Here is a 25,945-nt window from a genome sequence, read left to right as displayed (position 1 = left end):
CTGTTAGTTCTCCTTGATGGCAAATCACTGTGCAAAGCAATCATTAATTAGCCTGCTACCTATCTTTACATTGCTTCTGATGCCTAGCTTTCTTTACCTCCTGGTTTTTGTTAAAGCAGACCAGAGGATGCAAGTCAAGGAGGGTGCTCAAGTCCCACCTCTAATCTTCGGTGGCCTAAATTAGATATCTATAGTCACAGGCACGTTCTGATAGTGGTTTTTCTTTCTTTTCTTTTTTTTTTAAGTAAATTTCTTTTTTAAAAAAATATTTATTTATTTATTTACTTGAAAGTTACACAGACAGAGAAAGAGAGGGAGAGACAGAGACAGAGACAGAGAGGTCTTCCATCCGATGGTTCACTCCCCAGATGGCCACAACGGCCGGAGCTGTGCCAATCCGAAGCCAGAAGCCAGGGGCTTCTTCCCAGTCTCCCACGTGGGTGCAGGGGCCCAAAGACTTGGGCCATCTTCTACTGCTTTCCCAGGCCATAGCAGAGAGCTGGACAGGAAGTGGAGCAGCTGGGTCTCGAACCAGCGCCCATATGGGTTGCTGGCACTTCAGGCTAGGGCGTTAACCCACTGCGCCACAGCACTGGCCCCATAGTGGTTTTTCTGTGAGGTAGACAGTGCTTATGAGGAAAACTATGTCTTACTTTAAAGCTTTCTCCCCCTTTGTTTGGTTTGAAAGGGAGATTTGCCTGTTTACTGTGCCCATGGCAAAGTAAATTTAGCCATGACATTGTAATTTAAACTCTCATTCTAGCTATGCTATTATTACAAAAAATGTTAGCCATCCTTTTTATAAGATCCCCAAATCAAGCTGTACATCCTGGAGAGTCCTTCGGTACAGAGTCAGTTTCCCATCTTGAAGAGAATAGAGAAATGACAGAAAAAATCAGGCTTCCCAGATAACCTACTGACAATAACAAGCAGTTTCAACCATTAAATAACAACTTATGAAAACATTTACTGGAAGGTCCAATGCCTTCTATAAATTTTAAGAATACTTGTATTTGGAAACATCTCTTAAATATCTAACACGGTGTAGCAACAATATACTCAAATATTTTGCTAGAATTTCTGCAATCAAGCTGAAGATTCCACCCAAAAGGCTGGTGTTCCACAACTACATAGAAAACTCAATTAACAGTTTCTGTTAATTACCAGAATTCATTCTTTTTGTTAGCTTACTATATTTAACACTAAAGCATTGTGGCCTATCCATGTATTTTTTTTTGAAAACTAGATAATAATTCCTGAAGTATATTGATGATATAATTATGCTTAAATTTTTCTATAAAAATAGTATCATATGCATTTGCTCCCTCATCCAATTGTGATTTCTCTAGTATCCCATTTGATCCCTGAGACTGTTATCCTAAAACTGAAGTCAGAGATGTTAAGTAATTTAAATAACAACTTAGTGGCAAAGTGAGGGTAAACACTCGTGTCTACTTGTTTCTTCTTTATTACCTGTGTAACGTATATTTTAAGGTTTCTCAAGTTGGCAATTTCCTGATTCCAACTTTATTCATAATTCAGTAGTACCTTTGCTGCTACAGCTGACTAAGTAGCTGGATATATTAATGTTGCAGAGTTTTCTCTCAAGTTGCTATGTCTGCCTCACAATCATTCTAATAAACTACCCTTTGCCATAGTATCTTTTGAGATAAGGAATAGAATGTGCAGTCCCAGGATTTGTCATTTTGTTAACTTGCATACTCAAAGTTCATTGAAATCCAAGTATATCAGATAATGACATCATATTAGCAAGGGATTAAAGTGAAGACATGTGATGATAACCGTTGGTCCTCTGAAAGATGATTCCCTTTGTAGTTGAGTAATAAAATCGCCCAGTGTATTACAGAATTCTAATGCCATTCCGTTAAGGCTCTGAAGCATATTATCAAATATAACTGGAACTATTCATAAAAATGTTTCTGTAGTTGATGCCATTATAAACTCTACAGTTTTTCATTAGTTGGTAGTATCATAATTATATTTGACTGTCAGAGGGGATTGCAGAGATTACTCATTTCAGTTTTAAACTTGTATCTTCCCGGGTACCATGTTGTGGTGTAGTAGATAAATTTAGCCTGTGACGCTAGCTCTTCCCTATCCAGCTCCCTGATAATGACCTGGGAAAAGCGGTAGAAGATGCTCCAAGTGCTTGGGCCCACATGGGAGACCTGGAAGATATTCCTGGCTCCTGGCTTTGGCCTGGCACAGCCCTGGCTGTTGCAGCCATCTGAACCAGCAGATAGAAGATCTCTCTCTTGCTCTTTCTCTCTTCCTCCCTCTTCACCTCCCTTCCTTTCACCCTCTCCGCCTCCCTCCCTCCCTCCCTCCCTCCCCCTCTCAGTGTGTACTCTGACTTTCAAATAAATAAATAAATCTTTTTAAAAAATCTTATATCTTCCCTGAAATTGGACACATAGCTGCTCCTGAGTCATTCTAGCAAGGATGAACTCAGATTCTCTATAAGGCATATATAATATACTTTTTTTTTTAATAACTCTGGCTGTTAGAAAATTTTGGAAGTTTTTGTTCAAAATTCCAGCTTCCTATATTTTTTCCAACTATTTCTTCTAGTCCTATCCTCAATATGTAATATATTTTCTACTTTAAAAAAATTATTTATTTGGAAAGCAGAGAACAGGGAGAAAGAAGGAGAGACAGAGATCTTCCATCCACTGGTTCATTCTCCAAATGGCCACAACAACCAGGCTGGGCCAGGCCAAAGCCAGGAGCCAGGAACTTCTTCTGAGTCTCCCACCGGGTGCAGGGGCCCAAGCACTGGGGCCATCTTCTGCTGCTTTCCCAAGGGCATTAGCAGGGAGCTGGATCAGAAGTGGAGCATCCAGGACTTGAATCAGTGCCTTTATGGGATCCCGGCACTGCAGGCCATGGCTTTAACCCACTGTGTCACAGTGCTGGTCCCTCTACTTATATTTTTTTCACAACAATATCAAAATAGCTGAACACTTACATAATTTCCTTTGAGTCTTTTCTATTCCAGACTAAAATTTCTTAGTTTGATTTATTTTTATTCATATTACATGAGTTCCCATTAGGATTGCTTTCTTATGGTTCTATTTCAATTTTGGGGGCCTTAAATTTTTCCCAAATTGAACAGTGTACTCCAAAACATTAAATGATCTGTGTAATATATTTTAAGATAGTTACCTGCCTTATTACCCAGGTATTTTGATACTAAAGTGTATGCAACCTGAATTCTTTGATTTTGAAGAAACAAGATCACACTATGAGCTCTTTTTTTAATTTTCTAATTTTTTAAAAAATTTATTTATTTACTGGAGAGGCAGAGTTACAGAGAGAAGGAGAGACAGAGAGAGGTCTTCCATCCGCTGGTTTACTCCCCAAATGTCCACAATGGCTGGCGCTGGGACAATCTGGTGCCAGGAACCAGGAGCACATGAGTGCAGGGTCCCAAACACTTGGGCCATTTTCTGCTTTCCCAGGCAAACAACAGGGAGCTGGATTGGAATTGGAGTAGATGGGACTCAAAGTGGTGTGCATGTAGGATGCTAGTGCTGCAGGCAGATGCTTAACTTACTACACCACACTGCCAGCCCCACTCTCTGAGCTCTTTTTGGCCTTGTTACCATCTAAATCCTCTTTCCACAGGAGCAGTGGGTTGAGACCCTGTAATTTGTTCTTACTGTGGTTGAAGTTCTCAAATCTTAAGTATTTGGATATTAATGTTGCCATTATTATGGTTAATCTTCATTTGGTACATGCTGTACTTTGTTAGTAGCTTTTAACATACTGATTTATATTTATGGCATATTAGTCACATCTCCCAATTATGTGGCATTTGGGAGTACCTTAACAAAACAGATACTTATTGATTATTTATTATGTATAGGATACTAGATGTATTTACTTTGCTTACAATATTGATAGCTTCTAGAGTAGAAAGTTACGTTTCCTTAAAAATTCAAAATGACTTAGAAGAAGTAAAGGAACTTGTCTTGCCCCATGTTACAACATAATAAAATATACTAATAATAGTAAAAACATACAGTACTAACACAAGAACATAGAACTCAGAACCAGCTTGTTTTTTAAAAAAGATTTGTTTACTTATTTGAAAGAGCAGCAGACGATGGGGGGAATTAGAGATCTTCTGTCTACTGATTCACTCCTCTGTTAACTGCCAGCTTGATTTTTTTAAGGATTTATTTTATTTATTTGAAAGGCAGAGTTAGAAAGGGGCGGGGGGGGGGGGGGAATCTTCCATTTGCTGGTTTACTCCCAAATGGCTGCAGTGGCCAGGGCTGAGCCAGGCCAAGGCTAGGAGCCAAGAGTTTCTTCTGGGTCTCCTACGTGGTTGCAGGGGCCCAAAACTTGGGCCATTTTCCAGTGCTTTTCCCTGGTTTGTCAACCTGAATTGGAATTGGAGCAGCAGAGAACTTGAACTGCCACCTGTATGGAATGCCGGTGTTGCAGGTGGTGGTTTAATTAGTTATTCCACAACACCAGCCCTGCTACCCTGATTTTTATATGAAAATTTAATAAGATAAAAATGACATTACACATTGATAAGTATAGACTGTTTAGTATATGGTGTTGGGAAAGTGGCCCACAATGTAGAAAAGATAAAATTGGATCCTGTTTATAAAGAAGAACCTTAAGTGGGTTAATAATGCAGATAAAAGGCCTGTGTTATGGTATAGTGGAAGAAGCTGCCACTTGCAACGCCAGCATCTCACATCCGAATGCCCATTTGAGTCACAGCTGCTCTGCTTTCTGTCCAGCTCCCTGCACCTGGGAAGGCAGTGGAAGATAGCCAAGTATTTGGGGCCCTGCCACCCATAGGAGGGGACATGGATATAATTTCAAGCTCTTGGCTTCAGTCTGGCCCTGCCACAGCTATTGCAGCCATCTGGGGAGTGAACCAGCAGATGGAAGATGATCTGTCTGTCTGTCTGTCTCTTTGTCATCCTGCCTTTGAAATAAATGAATAAATCTTTTCTAAAAATACAAATAAAACTACACAAGTTAAGTTAGTAAATCATAATTTACCTTTGTTGCTTAGTACAGGTTGAATATTCCTAATCCAAACATCCAAAACACTCCAAATCCAAAACTTTTTGAGCAATGACATAATGCCACAGTGGAATAGTACACAATATGAAACTTTGTTTTATGCACAAATTATTTAAAATACTATATAGAATTTATCTTCCAAGGTATGTATATAATATAGGTGTGTATGAAACATGAGTGAATTTAATATTTAGACTTGGGTATTATCTGTAAGCTATCTCATTATGTATATGTAAATATTGCAAAATCCAAAAATTTCAAAATCCAGAATTCTTTTGGTCCTAAGCATTTGCAATAAGTGATACTCAACACATACTGGGAAAATATTTCTTAATACTTTAAAAGCCTGAAACCATGAGGTAGGAAAAAACAGTTAACTTGATAAGTCAAAATTATGGATTTCAGAGGCAGGCATTGTGGTACAGCAGGTTAAGCTATTGCTGGGAACACCCATATCCCATAGTGGAGTGCCTGTGATTGAGTCCTGCCTCATCTCCTTTTTCTTTTTTTAAGATTTATCTATTTGAAAGGCAGAATTACAGAGAAAGAGGAATAGAGAGAGTGAGCTTCCATCTGCTGGTTCACTCCTCAGATGGCCATAATGGCTGGGGCTGGGCCAGCTGAAGCCAGGAGCTCCATCTGGGTCTCCCACGTGGTTTGCCTTCTGTTCTCATCCAGCTTTCTACTAATGTGCCTAGGATGCAGTAGATGACAGCCTACGTACTTTCACCTCCTGCCATACACATGGGAGACCAGATAGAGTTCTTGGCTCCTGGCTTCAGCTTGGCCCATCCCCAGCTATTGTGGGCATTTAGAGAGTGAACTAGAGGATGGAACATCTCTCTGTCTCTCTCTCTCTGTCTCTCTGTCTCTTTTTTAAAGATTTAATTTATTTGAAAGAGTTACACAGAGAGAGGAGAGGCAGAGAGAGAGAGAGAGAGAGAGAGAGGTCTTCCATCCGATGGTTCACTCCCCCATTGGCTGCAATGGCCGGAGCTGCGCTGATCCGAAGCCAGGAGCCAGGAGCTTCTTCTGGGTCTCCCACGCAGGTGCAGGGGCCCAAGGACTTGGGCCATCTTCTAATGCTTTCCCAGGCCATAGCAGAGAACTGGATCGGAAGTGGAGCAGCCAGGTCTCGAACCGGTGCCCATATGGGATGCCGGTGCTTCAGGCCAGGGCATTAACCCACTGCGCCACAGCACCAGCTCTCTCTTGCTCTCTCTCTCTCTCTCATTCTGCTTTTCAAATTATATATATACTCCACCTAGTGGTGCCGGCACACCGGGTTCTAGTTCCGGTTGGGGCGCTGGATTCTTTCCTGGTTGCCCCTCTTCCAGGCCAACTCTCTGCTGTGACCCGGGAAGGCAGTGGAGGATGGCCCAAGTGCTTGGGCCCTGCACCCTATGGGAGACCAGTAGAAGCACCCGGCTCCTGCCTTCGGATCAGCACAGTGTGCCGGCGGCAGCGCGCCAGCCGTGGCGGCCATTGGAGGGTGAACCAATGGCAAAAGGAAGACCTTTCTCTCTGTCTCTCTCTCACTATCCATTCTGCCTGTCAAAACAAACAAACAAACAAAACAAATTATATATATATATGGATTATATATGGATTTATATAATATGTATTTATGGATTATAAATATATATGGATATATATTTATATATAAATATTTATGGATTTCAGTTCAGCATGCACATAGACATTTTGAACAGGCAGATAACATTTTAGTAGCAGTTATTTGTAATAACTAAACCTATTAATAACTCATTTATAATTAGAATACAAAAGAAACACCTTCAGTATAACATGAAGACTGGAGCTTCACCCTGCCCTAGCTGTTGCAGCCATCAGGAGGATGAACCAGTGGATGGAAGGTCTTTGTCTCACCCTCTCTTTGTCTCTCTGCCTTTCAAATAAATAAATAAATAATTTTTTAAGGCAAAGGAAACAGGGAATTTATAAAAGAAGAAACATAGACACATGAAAGAATGGTCAAATTCATTTGTATTAAGATAAATCTAGGCCGGCGCTGCAGCTCAATAGGCTAATCCTCCGCCTGCGGCGCTGGCACACCGGGTTCTAGTCCCGGTCAGGGTGCCGGATTCTGTCCCGGTTGCCCCTCTTCCAGTCCAGCTCTCTGCTGTGACTTGGGAGTGCAGAGGAGGATGGCCCAAGTGCTTGGGCCCTGCACCCACATTGGAGACCAGGAGAAGCACCTGGCTCCTGGCTACAGATCATGGTGGTGCACTGGCCGCAGCGCACCCGCAGCAGCCATTGGGGGGTGAACCAACGGCAAAAGGAAGAGCTTTCTCTCTGCCTCTCTCTCTCACTGTTCACTCTGCCTATCAAAAAAAAAAAAATAGATAAATCTAAATTAAAACATGCTTTTAGTGTTTCTGGAGCCGGTGCTGTGGTGTAGTGGTTAAAGCTGCCACCTATGGTGCTGACATCCCATATGGGCACCGGTTCAAGTCCCAGCTGCTCTGCTTCCAGTCCAGCTCTCTGCTATGGCCTGGGAAAGCAGTGGAAGATGGCCCAAGTCCTTGGGCCCCTGCACCCATGTGAGAGACCTGGAGGAAGCTCTTGGCTTCTGGCTTCAGATCAGGACAGCTCCGGCCATTGCAGCCAACTGGGGAATGAACCAGCAGATGGAAAACCTTTCTCTCTCTCTCTCTCTTTCCCTCTCCCTCTCCTTCTCTATGTAACTCTGACTTTCAAATAAATAATTAAATCTTTAAAAATTCACTTTGGCCTATATTCTGTTCCTGATTATATAACCAGAGATTAATTTTCACAAAGGTTCATAAGAGGACTTACAAGGAGATAAGCATTGTAACATTGTTTTGGTGACTAGTAGTTGAAGATATTCTGAGTCTGCATTTGCTGGGAGAATGGATAGACAGTTTATGGAATGCTTTGCATCAGTCAGAAACAGTGAACTAAATTTTTTCTTTTTTTGTTTGAGAGAAGACAGAGCTTCCATCAACTAGTTCACTCCCCAAATAGTCACAATGGCCAGAGTTGGGCCAGACTGAAGTCAGCAACTGGGAACTCAATCCAGGTCTCCCACATGGATGTCAAGGACCAAACTACTAACTTAAGCCATCATCTGCAGTGTCCCCGAGTCTGCATTTATCCAGAAGCTGCAATCTGGAGAAGGAGCTGGGACTTGAACCCCACAAGGCATTCTGATATTGAACGCATGCATTTTAACCTAAGTCTTAACTGCTGGATCAAACACTTGCCTTCTAAGTCACTTTTAAATTGTATACAGGGTGAGTGTTGAGCTTATTGGTTAATGCCCTCATACTGTTATCGGAGTACTTGGTTCAGTGCCCAGCTCCAGCTCCTGAGTTCAGTTTCCTGCTAATGCAGACCTTGGGAGGCAATGATGAATGCTCAAGTAATTGGGTTCTTGCCATTCATGTGGGAGATGTGGATTGAGTTCCATGCTCCCAGCTTTGGCCCCGCCCCCACCCCAGCTGTTGTAAGCATCTGGGGAATGACTCTCAAATAAAATTTAAAATCTTTTTTTAAACTTAAAATACAAGTTGTGTTTCATGGATGAAGATTTTTAAAACAATAAAAAAATAATTTTTAGGAAAAACAAGGAATTAAGTATGCCATAGCAGCATAAATAGATTTTTTTTAAGATTTATATTTATCCATTTGACAGGTAGAGTTACAGACACTGAGAGAGAGAGACAGAGAGAAAGGTCTTCCCTCCGTTGGCTCACAATGGCGTTGCGCTGATCTGAAGCCAGGAGCCAGGTGCCTCTTCCTGGTCTCCCATGCGGGTGCAGGGACACAAGCACTTGGGTCATCCTCCCAGGTCACAGCAGAGAGCTGAACTGGAAGAGGAACAACCGGGACTAGAAGGCAATGCCCATATGGGATGCCAGCCGCAGGCAGAGGATTAACCAAGTGAGCCACAGCGCTGGCCCAGCATAAATAGCTTTTTAAAATCTAGTGTAGTGGGCTAAGCCTCTGCCTACAGCACTGGCATCCCATATGGACACTGGTTCATGTCCCGGCTGCTCCTCTTCTGATCCAGCTCTGCTATGGCCTGGGAAAGCAGTAGAAGATGGCTCAAGTGCTTGGAAGACCCGGAAGAAGCTCTTGGCTTCGGATTGGCCCAGCTCTGGCCTTTGTGGCTATTTGGGGAGTGAATCAGTGGATGAAAGATCCTCTATCTCTCCCTCTCTCTATTTGTAACTGTCTCTCAAATAAAGTTTAAAAATCTAAAAAAAAAAAAAAAAATACAATACCCTCCCTTTAAAAAAAATCTAGTGCAGAGGGTAAAGGAAGGAATATAAACAGCATGCTATTCACCAAACACATTGCAGGGAACAACTTGTTGGGAAAGGAAATGAGGATAGGAGATGGATGGAAGGAAAGCAATCAGTTACCTGAGGGGTCATATAGATATAATGTTGTATGTCATGAACTGAGGAGTTTGATGAACTCAAGCTTTTGTGCTTGAGGAATAAAAGTGAAATTTGTAGACTCATTGACAATGGTGTGTAAATTGGTTGGAGAAGGAAAAAAACTAGAGAACATAAAAAATAAGAAAGTTAAGAAAATGTAGGTACTAGGACATGAGGTCTTAATTGAAAATGATGGTAATTGGGAATGAAAACTAGTGGGAAAAAATACTGCAGCAAGGGGCTAACGCTGTGGCGTGCCTGGTAAAGCTGCCGCCTGCAGTGCCAGCATCCAATACGGGTGTTCCACTTCTGATCCAGCTCACTGCTGATGCACTTGGGAAAACAGCGGAGGATGGCCCAGGTGCTTGGGCCCCCTTACCCATGTGGGAGACCCAGAAGAAGCTCCTGGCTCCTGGCTTCAGCCTGACTCAGCCCTGGCCATTGTAACCTTGGTTAGTGAGTCAATGGATGGAAGAGCTCTCTCTCTCTGTAACTCTGACTCTCACATATATAAATAGGGCTGGCACTGTGGCACAGTAGATTAATCCTTTGTTTGCAATGCCAGCATCCCATATGGGCACTGGTTCTAGTCCTGGCTGCTCTTCTTCCATCCAGCTCTCCACTATTGCCTGAGAAAGCAGTAAAAGATGGCCCAAGTGCTTGGGCCCCTGCACCCATATGGGAGAACTAGAAGAAGCTCCTGGCTCCTGGCTTCAGATTGGCCCACCACTGGCCATTGTGGCCATTTGGGGAGTGAACCAGCAGATGGAAGACCTCTCTCTGTCTCTTCTTCTCTCTGTTAACTCTGCCTCTCAAGTAAATAAATAAAAATCTAAAAAAAAAAAATCTTTTACAAAGAAAAGAAATGACACAGTAGTCAAAATATGCTAATTATATCAGTTAAATTTCACTTGAGAAACTGGATTTATTAGTAATGGCCTCAAAAGAAAACTTTAAAATGGAAGAAAATCATTGAAATTTGTATTAAAACGAAAAAGTGAAGGAGAATCAAATCTTTATTCTTTAATGTACTGTAGAAAGACTTGATATTGAATTAATAGTTTCAACAAAGCAAAATTAAAAAGAAGGGAAACATAGAAACTTTGTGTCATGTAGAAAGAATTACTCTTAGTATGACTTGTTACCTCCCCCTACTCCCTATTTACTCCCATCAGAAATTGCTGGTTTCTTTTACTGCCTACTCCTCCTCAAATGGTTGGGCTTGATTTGAATGCCTTAAATTTATTTTAAATTATTCTAGTGAGTTTACTCTCATTGTAATATATTTAGATTGAATAAACAAAAGTCACCCTATCACCTCATCAATTTCCTCTCTGGCACATATCTTTCCAGATATCCTATTTTATAGTTTTTTCAAATATGATTTAAGGGAATTTGGTATCATTCTCCATATTAAGTCTGTAATTTCAAAAGAATTTGTAAGTCTTGACTGTCTTTCCATGTCAGTATATGGGATCAAAATGTTTGCTGGGTAAAAATGGAAGGTTCATAAATATCCTTACTGGCTAGATACTGTGGTAAGGATGGAGAAATACAAGGGATTCTGGTGTGTTTGTTGCTCTCACAAAGCTCACTGTTCAGAGAAAGGAAGTATATATAATTATAATTTACTAGACTAAGTTTCTTTTGTTTTTTTTAAAGAATTATTTGAAAGAGTTACAGAGAGAGGTAGAGCCAGAGAGAGAGAGAGGTCTTCCATCTGCTGTGCAAGGGCCCAAGAACTTGGGCCATCTTCCACTGCTTTCCCAGGCCATAGCAGAGAGCTGGATCAGAAGAGGAGCAGCGGGGTCTTGAACTGGCGCCCATATGGGATGCCGGCGCTGCAGGCTGGAGCTTTAATCCACTACACCACAGCACCGGCCCCTAGACTAAGTTTCTAATGGAGATAGGTACTAGGTGCTATTTTAGTAAAGTGGAAAAAGTATCTCTTTGAGAAAGAGAGGTAAATATGTTAAGGAGTTTTTAGAGATAAGTGAATGGAATTTTAAGTCAGTTTCTAAGGAGAATACGAGCATTTTCCAGGACAGCTGTGTCCTGGGTTTATTCTTCTCTTTGGTGAAATGCCTGTCATCCTGGATAGTAATCAATATTTTTGGTAACCTATGCCATAATTCTGAAAGCAAAATCTTCATCATGTATGAATGAATATCTTAGATTTTTGACAGCTTTAAGCAATGCTAGAAATTACTTCAGTTAGCATTTTGGTATTCCATTTTGCAGAGGATTAAGTGATTTTTCCCCCCTTCTTAGGGAGGTGGTTGACTCAATGGTTCAGCATTTTAAAGTAACTATATTTGGAGACCGTAGACCAGTTTATGATGGAAAAAGAAGCCTTTATACAGCCAATCCACTTCCTGTGGCAACCACTGGGGTAAGATACACATTCCTTTATATTTTTGCATTGTCTTCTTTTAAATTAATTAATTTATTATAATTTTAAACTATAATACATGTTATGAAACACATGAAATATGTTCTGTATATAATTAAAAAATTAGAATACTTGTGTATGTGTGTAAAATAGGATTCTTCAAAGCTTTTGTGGAAAAATAGAATTAAAAGATGTTTATTTTGGTACAAAAATTTGAAAACCATGCATAGTTTTTTATAATAACATTTCCATAAACTTTTCACACTTAACAAGAAGACTGCAAGAATCATGCAGAGAATTCTCATTTTCCCTTTGGGTAGAATCACCAACATTCTTAACATTTGCCATATTTATTGTATCACTTTTTCTTTCTCTCTCTCTTTGTTCCTTCTACCTGTAGATATAGCTATATAGAGACACATACATACTTTTTTTTTCCTGAACTATTCATGAATAGTTGGCACACATCATGCCCCTTTAATGTTAATGTAATTTTTTAAAAGGTTTACTTATTTGTTTGAAAGGCAGAGTTAACAGAGAGGGGAAGAGACAGAGAGAGAGATCTTCCATTTGCTGGTCACTCCCCAGATAGCCACAATGGCAGGTCTCTCGTGGATGGCAGGGGCCCAAGTACTTGGGCCATCTTCTGATGCTTTCGCAGGCTCATTAGTAGTGAAGCAACCAGCTTCATTCAAAAGTGAAGCAACCAGCAATTGAACCAGCATTCATATGGGATGCTGGCATCATGGAAGGTGGCTTAACCGACTGTGCCATGACATCAGTCCCAGAATTACTTTTTTTTTAAAACATTTATTTTTATTTGAAAGGCAGAGAGGCAGAGAGAGAGAATCTTCCATCTGCTGGTTCACTCCCTACGTGGCTGCTGTGCCAATCCAAAGCCAGGAGCCAAGAGCTTCTTCCGGGTCTCCCATGCTGGTGCAGGGGTCCAAGCACTTGGAACATGTTGTACTGGTTTTCCAGGCCATAACAGAGCTGCATTAGAAGTGCAGTAGCCGGAGGCCGGCGCCACGGCTCACTAGGCTAATCCTCCGCCTAGCTGCGCCGGCACACCCGGTCGGGGTGCTGGATTCTGTCCCGGTTGCCCCTCTTCCAGGCCAGCTCTCTGCTGTGGCCCGGGAAGGCAGTGGAGGATGGCCCAAGTGCTTGGGCCCTGCACCCCATGGGAGACCAGGATAAGTACCTGGCTCCTGCCATCGGATCAGCACGGTGCGCCGGCTACAGCGCACCGGCCGCGGCAGCCATTGGAGAGTGAACCAACGGCAAAAGGAAGACCTTTCTCTCTGTCTCTCTCTCTCTCACTGTCCACTCTGCCTGTCAAAAAAAAAAAAAAAAAAAAAAAAAAAAAAAAAAAAAAAGAAGAAGAAGAAGAAGAAGAAGAAGTGGAGCAGCCGGAAATTGAACTGGTGTCCATAAAGGATGCTGGCACTGCAGGCTGGAGCTTTAACCTGCTTTACCACAGCATCGGCCCCTTAACACTTTTCCACAAATACTTCGTTACTTTATGGCAAAATAAAATGTGCCAGGTTCATCTTATGTTTTCCCTGCTGTAACCCTTCAATGACTGTTTCTCAGAGGAGCCTTGATTTATTTTAGTTGGAGAATGCAATTTTGAAACCAGGTATGCTTGATGTTGCCAGACTATATGTACTTGTAAGCCCTCTCCATACACAGAAGCAGGAAATATAAATAAATAGACCAATAAGTAAATAAAATAGAACATTAAACAGTAAATATACTTTGTATAGTAAGTTTTATATATGTTTATTGGAAACATGAGTTCACACTGATTCTTCCAGTTCTGTTTTCCCAGGATTCTTCCTTTCTAACCCCATTCCAGGTTTCTGTCTTCCTTATTCTTTAGTTAGTCCCCTGGTGCCTCAGAACATTCACTTTTCTCATTTGCTCAGTCCTGCAGTTCATATGAAAGGTCTTCAAAAAATTCATGGAAAATATGTATTGTGAAAAAAACTATGCATGAATTTCAGAATTTTTGCACCCATATAAACATACCTTTTAATTCAGTTTTCATGAACTTTTTGAAATATGCTCAAACAAGATAGTTTCTGAATTATCTTATACCACGGCATGAAACAGATCTAATGAGAATTTGAGGTTTTATTTTAATGCAGTTCTTCTAAACCTACCTTTTCTTCATTTCCATCCCCTAAATTGAGGGTATAGGAAATACACTATATTAAAGAATTTCTTGCATTAGTGATTTCTTTTATTCTAGTTATGTTATTCATTTGAAGTACATTTGGGTTCATTTGAATATGTCTACATTCACTTTTAATTTTTTTCCTTCCATCCTTGTTGATTTTTAAAAAAATTTAAATATATAGAACTTCACTGTGCTTCCTAACTGTACCCAAAAATATACTCAGTATTGTTCTCCCTTTTTTCTTCCATTCCATTCTTTCCCATCCTTTGAAAGTAACCAATTTCCTGGGGCCGGCGCTGTGGGGCACTGGGTTAATCCGCCTGTGGTGCCAGCATCCCATATGGGTGCCTGTTCTAGTCCCAGGTTGCTCCTCTTCCAGTCCAGCTCTCTGCTATGTCCTGAGATAGCAGTAGAAGATGGCCCAAGTGATTGGGCCCCTGCACCCACATGGGAGACCTGGAAGAAGCTCCAGGCTTCTGGCTTCGGATTGGCGCAGCTCTGGCCGTTGCAGCCATTGGGGAGTGAACCAGTGGAAGGAAGACCTTTCTCTGTCTCTCTCACTGTTTGTGATTCTACTTGTCAAATAAATGAATGAAATCTTTAAGAAAAAAAAAAAAAAAGAAAGTAACCAATTTTCTTTTGTACAGTTCATACCTACTGTTTCTTTTTGTAAAAATAAGTAAATAAATGAATATTTACTCATTTTCCTTTCTTTCACAAAAGATGCTGTACTATTTGTAATCTTTTGTACTGCTGCATTTTGCATTTAACAATATAGTTTAGAAATTATTTCATATCAGTTGCAAGAGATTTCTCATTCCTTTTAAAAATTTTTTGTTTGTTATTTTCATTTTATTTGAAAGGCAGAGAGAGACAGAGACAGACAGAGAGGCCTTCACTGCCTGATTGCCTGCAACAACCGATGCTGGGCCATGTGGAAGCCAGGAATCTGAAACTCAATCCACGTCTCCCACGTGGGTGGCAGAGATGCAAATACTTGAGCTGTTATCTGCTGCCTTTCAGGGTATGCATTAGCAGGAAGCTGGAGTCAGAAGTACAGTTGAGACTTGAACCAAAGCACTCCAATATGGGATGCAGACATCCCAAGCAGCACCCCAAACAAACACCCACCCCCATTCCTTTTGTTATAGCTACCTAAGTGTTAGAGTGTCTGGGTAGCTTCCAGTATTTTTAAATGACAGATTATGCTGACAGGAATAACTCTGTTATCTGAATTATTGTAATTGATTGACATTGAGGTTGATTTTTTTATTTTTGTCTTACTTTTTCTTAGATCTTTGATCTCTTTATAAGTTAAACTTTAAATTGTATTTATCTTTTTCAACATTTGCCAATTGAGTCTTTTCCTATCAACAGGTAGATTTAGATGTCACATTACCTGGGGAAGGTGGAAAAGATCGACCTTTCAAAGTGTCAATCAAATTTGTTTCTCGGGTGAGTTGGCACCTACTGCATGAAGTACTGACAGGACGGACCTTGCCTGAGCCACTGGAATTAGACAAGCCAATCAGCACTAACCCTGTCCATGCCGTTGATGTGGTGCTACGTCATCTGCCCTCCATGAAGTGGGTGCTTCTGGCTTTTATTCCTCTTTGCATTTTAAATATGAAGATTTTCCTTCTAAGAATAAGTTGTGCAGGCCTCCCTTGGTTAACTTTCATATCTTGTATCTTTTGATTATTTCAGTTGAACAGGAATAGCATGCATATATAAATTCATTGAGAGAATTAAGTTACAGAAAAATTATCTGAAATTTGCAAATAAATGAACATAATTAGCTAAATTATTCTAATTAATGCATTCACAGAAAAATGCCTGACCCTTTCTCTTAGTGGCTATAAACCTTGAGTGACTGATACATTTTTAGATACTTTCTATAGTTAAATCATTTTGCTTTCTTTTAAGATTTTACTTATTTATTTGTTAGGTAGAGTTACAGACAGAAAAAGGAGAGACAAAGAGAAAGGTCTTCCATCCGCTAGTTCATTCCCTAAATGGCCACAACAGCTGAAGTTGAGCCAGTCCAAAGCCAGGATCCAAGAGCTTCTTCAAGTCTCCCACATGGGTGCAGGGGCCCAAGCACTTGGGCCATCTTCTACTGCTTTCCCAGGCCATAGCAGAGAGCTAGATTGAACCAGTGTCCATTTAGGATGCCGGCATCCCAGACAGAGGTTTAGCCTACTATGTCACAGTGCCAACCCCTCTCCTTGCTTTTTAAAAGAAATTTTACTGTCAGTATAATAGCTTCAAATTGTTTTGAAATTGCTACTCTTTTAACCACACTGTCACCTCACATATGTATGTGTGTACATGCATATACACATACACATATACCAGACTATTATGTTTTTTTAAAGAAAAATAGTATGTCTTACGAACACATTTATAGAAATGGATTTCTGATCAATAATTATTTACTCTTGAGCATTTTTAAAATTGGAATGTTAATTTTTAAGCTATTTTTCACAATGTATTTTTAAATTATTATGCAAACTAACATTGAGAATATCAGTGAGGATGCTAATGGATGTTTTCATTTAGAATGGCTACTTTTTGCTTTTATGAGTTTGGAAAATGTTTAGGTTTATATATTTATAATGATAAGCTTCATTATGATAAATTAGTTGTCTGCGCTTTAGTCTCTGCTGTATTTCATTCAGATTTGTATACTTGTATTGGAAAGAATTGAACATGCCTTTTTAATTTTTCTAGATATACACCTGTGGGACGCTCCTTTTTCTCAGCTCCAGAAGGATATGACCACCCTCTAGGAGGGGGCAGGGAAGTATGGTTTGGATTCCATCAGTCTGTTCGGCCTGCCATGTGGAAAATGATGCTGAATATCGATGGTAAGAGAACTGAAGCCATATTCCATATTGGGCAGTTGGTTCCTATATGGCCCATGAGTGTGTGTGTGTGTAAACTTTATACATAATGGCATGTACTGGTGACTTGACATAATATTTGGATATGACAACAAGAAAAACCTTTATACTTTTATTACATTGCATTTAGAAAGCTTCTACAAAGAACTTGTTTTGGAATGCTACTAAACATGAAATAAGTACATGCAAACAAATTTAAAAGCCCTAACATGATCATCTGAGCAATGTTGTATTTTAACTCACCTTTGTCCTTTTAACTCTAAGTCAACGTTTCACTGGAAATGGGTATTTTAAAAGAAAGAGTTTTGGGCCCGGCGCCGTGGCTCACTTGGTTAATCCTCTGCCTGCGGTGCCGGCATCCCTTATGGGCACTGGGTTTTAGTCCTGGTTGCTCCTCTTCCAGTCCAGCTCGCTGCTGTGGCCCAGGAGGGCAGTGGAGGATGGCCCAGGTGCTTGGGCCCCGCACCTGCATGGGAGACCAGGAGGAAGCACCTGGCTCCTGGCTTCGGATCAGTGCGGCACACCGGCCGTAGCAGCCATTTGGAGGGTGAACCAATGGAAGGAAGACCTTTCTCTCTGTCTCTCTGTCTCTCTCTGTCTATAATTCTACCAGTCAAATAAATAAATAAATAAATCTAAAAAAAAAAGAGTTTTTTGGTCATGGTGGCCTGACATCAGGCATTTGTGCCTGGTGCTAGTGCATAATGTGCCAGTTGTATTCAGTTTTAGGTGTTTTCTTACAAATATTTTCAAGTTTATAAAAAAATAAAATAGTATGATGGAACCACTATATATGTAGCTGTTATTCAAGTTGCCAGAATTTTTCCACCATTACTTAACTTATCTACATTTTTTCCTCTATTGTGGTATTTGAAAATCAGTCCCAGACAGCATGTTATTTTGTTCCCACTGTTTCTCTGTCCACCACTAAGAATATGGGTGTTCTCTTACACAGCAGTGTCATTTTCATATATAAGAAAATTAAAAACAATTATTTATTTTTACCCTCTAATATCCTCTTTATAGTCAGATTTCCCTGTTTGTCTCAAGTATGTCTTTTTCTGGTTGGTTGATTCTAACTAGAATCCAAATCAGGTTCAAGTATCACATTTGGTTATTATGCCTTTTAAACCTAATCATTCTGTTTTCTTCTGTCTGTCATTTTCTTTTTTCCTTTTTTATGCTTTTGACTCATAACAGAAGCTTATAGTCACTCCACCTGTAGGATATCCTCAAATCTGAATTTGTCTGTTTTCCTGTGTCATTATCTTGCCTCTATCCCCTGTATTTCCTTAGAAAACAAAAATTGACCTTAGAAGTTTGATTCACTTTTGGTTCAAAATACTTCTTAAGTGTTTTATATTATTTCACTTTAGGAGGCATACAGTATCTTGCGATCCTAATTTTAGTGAGGCTAAGATGAATCTATAGGTCCAGAAATTAATCACTAGATATAGGAATCCCTCTTTGTGAAGTTCCCACTTTTTTTTTTTTTTTTAAGATTTATTTATTTATTTGAAAGAGTTACACAGAGAGAGGAGAGGCAGAGAGAGAGAGAGACGTCTTCCATCCGATGGTTCACTCCCCAAATGGCCGCAACAGCCAGAGCTGTGCAAATCCAAAGCCAGGAGCCAGGAGTTTCTTCCGGGTCTCCCATGTGGGTGCAAGGGCTCAAGGACTTGGGCCATTTTCTACTGCTTTCCCAGGCCATAACAGAGAGCTGGACAGGAAGTGGAGCAGCCAGGTCTCAAACTGGCGCCCATATGGCGCTTCAGGCCAGGGCGTTAACCCACTGAGCCACAGTGCTGGCCCCAAAGTTCCCACTTTTAATTACTGATGTTGTATTCACTGATCATTGTTATCCAAATAATTCACTTCAGTAGGAATTACCAATGGGTAATTTTTCAGTTTATTAATGTTTCATAGTTTCTTGCTTTCTGGCACAGCAAGATATTCTAGACTTGTCTGATGTTTCCAGCCTGGCACTTTTAATTAGCCATTCTTTCAAGGATTCCTGGATCTTTCCACATCAGTACATAATATCCTCATTGTGTTCAGTTGTATCTGCCATTGTGGAAATATGATTGAGGGGGAAATACGTACTTTCAAAAAACTTTTTTTTTTAATTTTTGTTTTTTAATGTGAGAGAACCCATCCACAGTTTTCACTTTCCCAAATGATTTGCTGAAGCTTGGAGCTGGGGACTCAGTGTAGGTCTCTCACATGGGGAGCAGGAACCTCATCATTTGAGCCATCACCACTGCCTCTCAGGATCTGCATTGGTGGGAAGCTGGAGTCAGGAGCCGGAGCTGGGTATCAAACCCAGGCATTCCAGTATGGGAAATGGGTATCAATCACTATACCAAATGTTCACCCCAAGGAGGGAGTATTTTCCAGTTCCCTGATACATATACTAGGACTATTTTATGATTCATCATATCAGAACATCATTTCAATATATTTAGATATATGTGCATCTGTAAGATAAATCCTAGAAGTGAGATTAATGGCTCAAGGGTAATTGTAACAGTTTTTGTTTGTTTGTTTTTAAATTTGAGAGGCAGAGAGAGACAAAGAAATCCTCCATATGCTCGTTCACTTCCCAGATGCCGCCAATGGCCAGGGCTGTGCCAGGCCAAATTCCAGAAGCAGGAATTCATTCCAGGTCTCCCATGTGGGTGATAGGGACTCAAGTTCTGCTGCTTTTTAGGGAGTTCATTAGCAGGAAGCTGGAGGCAAGAATTTAGCTGGAGGGGCCGACGTTTTGGTGTATCTGATAGAGGCTGCTGCTCCACTTCTGATCAACTCCCAGCTAATGTGCCTGGGAAATTAGCAGAGGATGGCCCAAGTGCCTGGGCCCTTAAACCCACATGGGAGACCCAAAAGAAGCTGCTGGCTCCAGATGGACCCAGTTCCAGCTGTCTCTGCCTCTCTCTCTGTAAACTCTGCCTTTCAAATAAATAAATAATTGTTTAAAAAAAAAAAAAAACAGAGCTGGACTTGAACTCAAACACTCCTGTGATGGGATACAGTTGTCCCAAGTGGGTATACTGGCGTCTTAACCAGTAGGCCAAATGCCTTCCACTGTGTTTGCAACTTTGATCATTTTTGCCTGATTGAACTTCATAGAGGTTGTAAACATTTTACATTAATGAGTGAAAGAACCTCTTTCCTTGTATCTTAGCCACTAGAGATTCAAACTCTTCGATTTAGTAGTTTGCATATATATTTTATTTTAAAAAAAAATTGATCCAGGTCTATCAAGTACTTGAGCTATCACCTGCTGCCTCCCAGGTTCTGCATTAGCAAGAAACTTCAGTCAGGATCCATAACTGTGTATTGAACCCAGATACTCCTATTTGAGACACAGGTATCTTAACCAGTATCTTAAACACTATGCTAAATGACCATCCCTGTTATGTACTTTCCTTTTTAAAAAAAAAAAATATTTATTTATTTTACTTGAAAGTCAGAGTTACACAGAGAGAGGAGGAGAGGCAGAGAGAGGTCTTCCACCCACTGATTCACTCCCCAGTTGGGTGCAATGGCTAGAGCTGCGCTGATCCAAAGCCAGGAGCCGGGAGCTTCTTTCAGGTCTCCCATGTAGGTGCAGGGGTCCAAGGACTTGGGCCATCTTCTGCTTTCCCAGGCCATAGTAGAGAGCTGGATCAGAAGTGGAGCAGCTGGGACTTGAACCGGCACCCATATGGGATGCTGCGCCACAGCACCGACCCCATTCTTTCAATGTACATTTGACAGATGTTTCCCATATGTAAGGGCCACTTGTGTTTTTAAATGAACTGTTGGTTTACATTTTTACTTTTCTTCTTGTTGTATATTTTATCTCATTTACTAGGAGTGCTTTCTTTCTCTTTTCTTTTTCCCAAGATTCATTTTGTTCATTTAAAAGGCAGAATGACAGAGAGAAAGGAAGAGTCAAAGAGACAGATCTTCCATCTGCTGATTCACTCCCCAAATGGTCACAACAGCCAGGGCTGAACTAGCAGGCCAGTACTCCATCCAGGTTTCCCACATGGGTGGCAGGGGCCCAAGTGTCTGGGCTATTTTCTGCTGCCTTCCTCGGTGCATTAACTGGGAACTGAGCAGCTGGTGTTCCAGCCAGCATTCCAGCTGACCTCACAGGCAGGGGCTTAACCCACTGCACCACAATGCTGGCCCCTAAATTTGTCTGTTATGTGGGTTGTTTGTCTTTTGACCTTTGGCATAGTGGAGTTTTAGTTTGTTTATTTTTTATTTTTCCATGCAGAAGTTTGTGTGTTGCTGTGCGCACATACATGTATGTATTAGTTGCTGATTTCTTTTGTGACTTTTAATATCTAATAGGGCTAGTCCCATTTTTTCTTTTCAAGATTTTCAAGGCAACTCTTACTGTACCTTATTGTACTTTTGAAACCCCTTGTCTAGATCAGGTGAGTAGGAGAGAACAGGTTGTTATTGTTATTGAAAACTCATTACATTTAAAATTAAGTTAGAAAAAAGGATTGTATTTAAGGTATTGAGTCTTTCTGTCCAAGAACATATACTGCTTGTTCAAGATTACTTTTGTTTCCTTAAGGAGTTTTTAAGTTTTCTTCACATAAACTTTGCATGTTTTATGTTGTTCCTGGAATTATTCTCCTTTTTGTTGCTATTAAATAGGTTTGTATGTTCTAACTGGTTATTGCTTATATACATGAAGGCTTTTGATTTCCATGTGCTAACTTTTTATCTCTCTGCCTTGTTGAATTCAAGTTATTTTCTTGGGATTTCTAGCTTATGATCATTTTATCTACAGTGATAGATTTATCTCTTCCTTTGATTTTTTGATACCTCTAATTTTTTTATCAGATATACTAATTAGACATGATAATAGTAAACAGTAGCAATTAGTAGGTGTCTTTTTTCATTCATTGCTTTAAAATGAATGTTCCCAGTGTTTCTGCATTAGGTTTTATGCATTCCTGTGTGTTGGTATATATTATCATGTTAAGGAACATCTGTTATTCCTATTTTTTAAGAACTTTTCATTAAGAATGCATATTGAATTTTGCACATGCCTTTTTAGCATCTGTAGAGCTGATGATATATTTCTTCTTTTAACAAACATTGAACCAAACTGGCATTCCTAAATTTTTAAAAATCAATTTATTTGAGAGCCAGAACTCCCATATGCTGATTCACTTCCCAAATGCCTACAATGGCCAGGGCTGGGCAGGCCAAAGCTGGAAGCTGGGAGCTCAAACCAGGTCTCCCATGTGGGTAACAGGGATCTAACTCCTTGAGCCAACACTTCATCCTCCCAGGATCTTCACCAGCAAGAAACTGGAGTCAGGAACAAGTGCCAGGTACTGACACTGACACTCTGATATGAATTGTGAATGTCTTCAACATCTGCTACTCTAGAGTCTTCTAATCTTTTAACAGTTTTATTTTGTTTTTCACTTTATTTGAAAGGCAGAGACAGAGAGAGACAGATAGGTATCTTTCATCCACTCGTTCACTCTCTAAATGCCCACAGCAGCTTGGGCTGGGCCAGGACGAAGCCAGAACTTCATCTGGGTCTCCTCTGTGAGTGGCAGGGACCCAATTACCTGAGCCATTACCTGCCTTCTCCCAAGGGTGCACATTAGCAAGAAGCTAAATGGAAGCAGAAGCAGGACTTGAACCCAGGCATTCCAAAATGAGATGTGTGTGTACCAAGTGGCATCTTAAACCAGTACACCAAATACTCAACCCATAGATTCATCTTTAATGTGATACTATTTGCTAATACTTTACTTTTTAAATTAAAATACAAAAAAAAAAAAAATCTGGAGACTTCTCTGTACAATCCTTTTCAAATTTCAGTATTAATAATACATTTCATTAAAAATTCAAAAGCTTTCTATTTTCCAAAATGTACAGTTTTTTTTTTTTAATTTGGTTTTTGGTTTAACATAAACTCAGTTCTTTTTTTTGCACTTGAATACAAGAGGATTCTGTGTTTTCTTCTCTTTTTTTTTTTCCAAAGATTAATTATTTATTTGAAAGGCAGAGTTACAAAGAGGCAGAGGCAGAGAGAGAGGGCTTCCATCCACTGGTTCACTCCCCAGATGGCCGCAGTGGCTGGAGCTGGGCTGATCCAAGGCCAGGGCCAGGAGCCTCTTCCAGGTCTCCCACGTGGGTGCTGGGGCCCAAGGACTTGGGCCATCTTCCACTGCTTTCCCAGGCCATAGCAGAGAGCTGGGTCAAAAGTGGAAGAGTCAGGACTCAAACCAACACCCATATGGGATGCTGGTGCTGCAGGCAGCAGCTTTACCTGCTATGCCACAGCGCTGGCCCCCATATAGCAGTTTTAATTTTTTATTTTTTTTTATTTTTTATTTTTTATTTTTATTTTTTGACAGGCAGAGTGGACAGTGAGAGAGAGAGACAGAGAGAAAGGTCTTCCTTTGCCGTTGGTTCACCCTCCAATGGCCGCCGCGGCCGGCGCGCTGCGGCCGGCGCACCGCGCTGATCCGATGGCAGGAGCCAGGAGCCAGGTGCTTTTCCTGGTCTCCCATGGGGTGCAGGGCCCAAGCACCTGGGCCATCCTCCACTGCACTCCCTGGCCACAGCAGAGAGCTGGCCTGGAAGAGGGGCAACCGGGACAGAATCCGGCGCCCCGACTGGGACTAGAACCTGGTGTGCCGGCGCCGCTAGGCGGAGGATTAGCCTAGTGAGCCACGGCGCTGGCCAGCAGTTTTAAAATAATATTAAAGTTCGCCGGCACAGCGGGTTCTAGTCCCAGTCGGGGCGCCGGATTCTGTCCCGGTCCCCTCTTCCAGGCCAGCTCTCTGCTGTGGCCCGGGAGTGCAGTGGAGGATGGCCCAAGTCCTTGGGCCCTACACCCCACAGGAGACCAGGAGAAGCACCTGGCTCCTGCGTTCGGATCAGCATGGTGCACCGGCCGTGGTGGCCATTGGAAGGCAAAGGAAGACCTTTCTCCCTGTCTCTCTCTCTCTGTCCACTCTGCCTGTCAAAAAATAAAAAAAATAATAAAAAAAAATTAAAGTTATCAACTCTTGTAAATCCCCTATAAAATCATAATACTCATATTTTTTGTTTCATCGTGTTTAGTGGGCAACTCTTAAATCTTTCTCCATTTATTTTATGAAAATCTTTCTGTTCAAGGTGTCTGGATTTACTTTGGTAGGTCATATTTTACTAGAAAATCATTTGTTTTAGCCATATTAAATTTAATTGTATAGAGTTTTACAACAATTTTTTTGAAATTTTATTTCTTATTTTGTATGTTTATGCTTTGTCCTTTTGACTTTTTTTAAATGTTTATTTTCATCTATTTGAAAGACAGAAAGAATGTGAGAGAGTGAAAGGTCTTCTATTTGCTGGTTCAGTCCCCTTTAATGCTCACAATAGCCAGGGCTGGGTCAGGTGGAAGTCAGGAGCTTGGAACTCCATCCAGGTCTCTCAGGTATGACAGGACCCGAGTACTTGAGTCATTATCTGTTTCCTTCCAGAGTGCATTAGCAGGAAGCTGAGTCAGAAACAGAGCAGCCAGTACTCAAGCAGGTACTCCAATATGGGATGCTGGTATCACAAATGGTGGCTTAAACCACTAGGCCACTGTGCCCACTCTCTTTTTATTCTTGATTAAAATAGCTAGCAGTTTAGTCAATTGATTTTTTTTCCCCAGTGATAGAATTTTTTAATTTTATTTTTTAGTTATTTTTCTGGCTTTGTTTTCTGTCTTCTTACTTTCTACTTTTATCTTTATAATTTTTGTCTCTACTTCAATTAACCAAGTTGATTTAAGGCTATTTCTCTTTTTTAACTAGATTAGCAATTTATTTACTTTCATATTTTATTTGAAAGGTAGAGTGACAGAGAGAAAGGAAAGAGAGAGAGAATATGAATATCTTCCATCTGCTGGTTCACCTCAGGTGGCCACAATGACTGGAGCTGGTCCAGGCCCAAGCCAGGAACCTGAAACTCCATTTAGGACTCCCACTGGGTGGTAGGGGTCCAAGTACTTGAGCCATTTTCCTCTGTCTTCCAAGGCACGTTAGCAGGGATCTGGATTGGAAGCAGAGTAGCCAGAACTCCAAAAGAGCACTCCGATGTTGGATGTTGGCATTGTGAGTGGCAGCTTAACCTGCTGTACCACAACATCAGCCCCTCAAATTTTATTTCCCTTATTATCCAAATATTTGAGAAACTAAATTTTCATATTAGAGGTGTTTTTGTTTTTAGCTTTTTTGACAGGCAGAGTGGATAGTGAGAGAGAGAGACAGAGAGAAAGGTCTTCCTTTTGCCGTTGGTTCACCCTCCAATGGCCACCACGGCCGGCGTGCTGCAGCCGGCGCACCGCGCTGATCCGATGGCAGGAGCCAGGAGCCAGGTGCTTCTCCTGGTCTCCCATGGGGTGCAGGGCCCAAACACTTGGGCCATCCTCCACTGCCTTCCCGGGCCACAGCAGAGAGCTGGACTGGAAGAGGGGCAACCAGGACAGAATCTGGCACCCTGACCGGGACTAGAACCCGGTGTGCCAGCACCGCTAGGTGGAGGATTAGCCTAGTGAGCCGCAGCGCCGGCCTCCAAGAATGTGGTTTGTATTACTACTTTTAGAATTTGATGATATATTTTTGTAGCCTAATATGTGGTTAGTTTGTGATAATTCAGTGAATATTTCAAAATAAAGTGTATTTATTAGGGCAGAATGAAATTATTATCCATCAGAGCTACCATTTTGATTATATTGTCGAGGTCATTTATTTCCTTATTTATTTTGGTGTTTTGTTCTCTCAGACCAGGAAAAATAAATTTAAATTTACTATTGTTAGTGTGTTTCTATTTTGTCTTGTATCTCCTATAAGTTCTCCTTTTCTTTGTTGCTGCTATATTATTCAGTACATGTAGGTATTTTTCCACTGCTTTCTGACATTAAATGTTTAATGGAGAAGTATGATGTCACCTTGATTTTTAT

The 25,945-nt window shown here is 40.9% G+C and overlaps 1 protein-coding gene across 13 annotated transcripts in view; it reads left to right on the top strand.

Annotated features, from left to right (window-relative positions):
* The window catches only part of LOC100356842 (argonaute RISC catalytic component 3), a 137,339-nt gene that overhangs the window by 37,588 nt on the left and 73,806 nt on the right, over nucleotides 1–25,945 (top strand). For 6 of the 13 annotated variants that reach the window (XR_007913877.2, XR_011390778.1, XM_008273686.4 and 3 more), the window contains 3 exons: nucleotides 11,772–11,892; nucleotides 15,452–15,660; nucleotides 16,808–16,944. Coding sequence is in view for 9 of the 13 variants with exons in the window: in XM_008273686.4 (XP_008271908.1) it covers nucleotides 11,772–11,892; nucleotides 15,452–15,660; nucleotides 16,808–16,944 (467 nt within the window). In the remaining 4 variants the exon portion in view is untranslated. Of the gene's footprint in view, nucleotides 1–11,771; nucleotides 11,893–14,937; nucleotides 15,099–15,451; nucleotides 15,661–16,807; nucleotides 16,945–25,945 lie in introns of those variants that run through there. The other 7 variants (XM_051832181.2, XM_070078753.1, XM_070078751.1 and 4 more) reach the window with 5 other exon arrangements.

Source organism: Oryctolagus cuniculus, chromosome 7 (genome assembly GCF_964237555.1).
Source record: "Oryctolagus cuniculus chromosome 7, mOryCun1.1, whole genome shotgun sequence".
Taxonomy (NCBI): domain Eukaryota; kingdom Metazoa; phylum Chordata; class Mammalia; order Lagomorpha; family Leporidae; genus Oryctolagus; species Oryctolagus cuniculus.
Note: the sequence above shows the minus strand (reverse complement) of the source record. Positions and strands in the feature narration are given on the sequence as shown.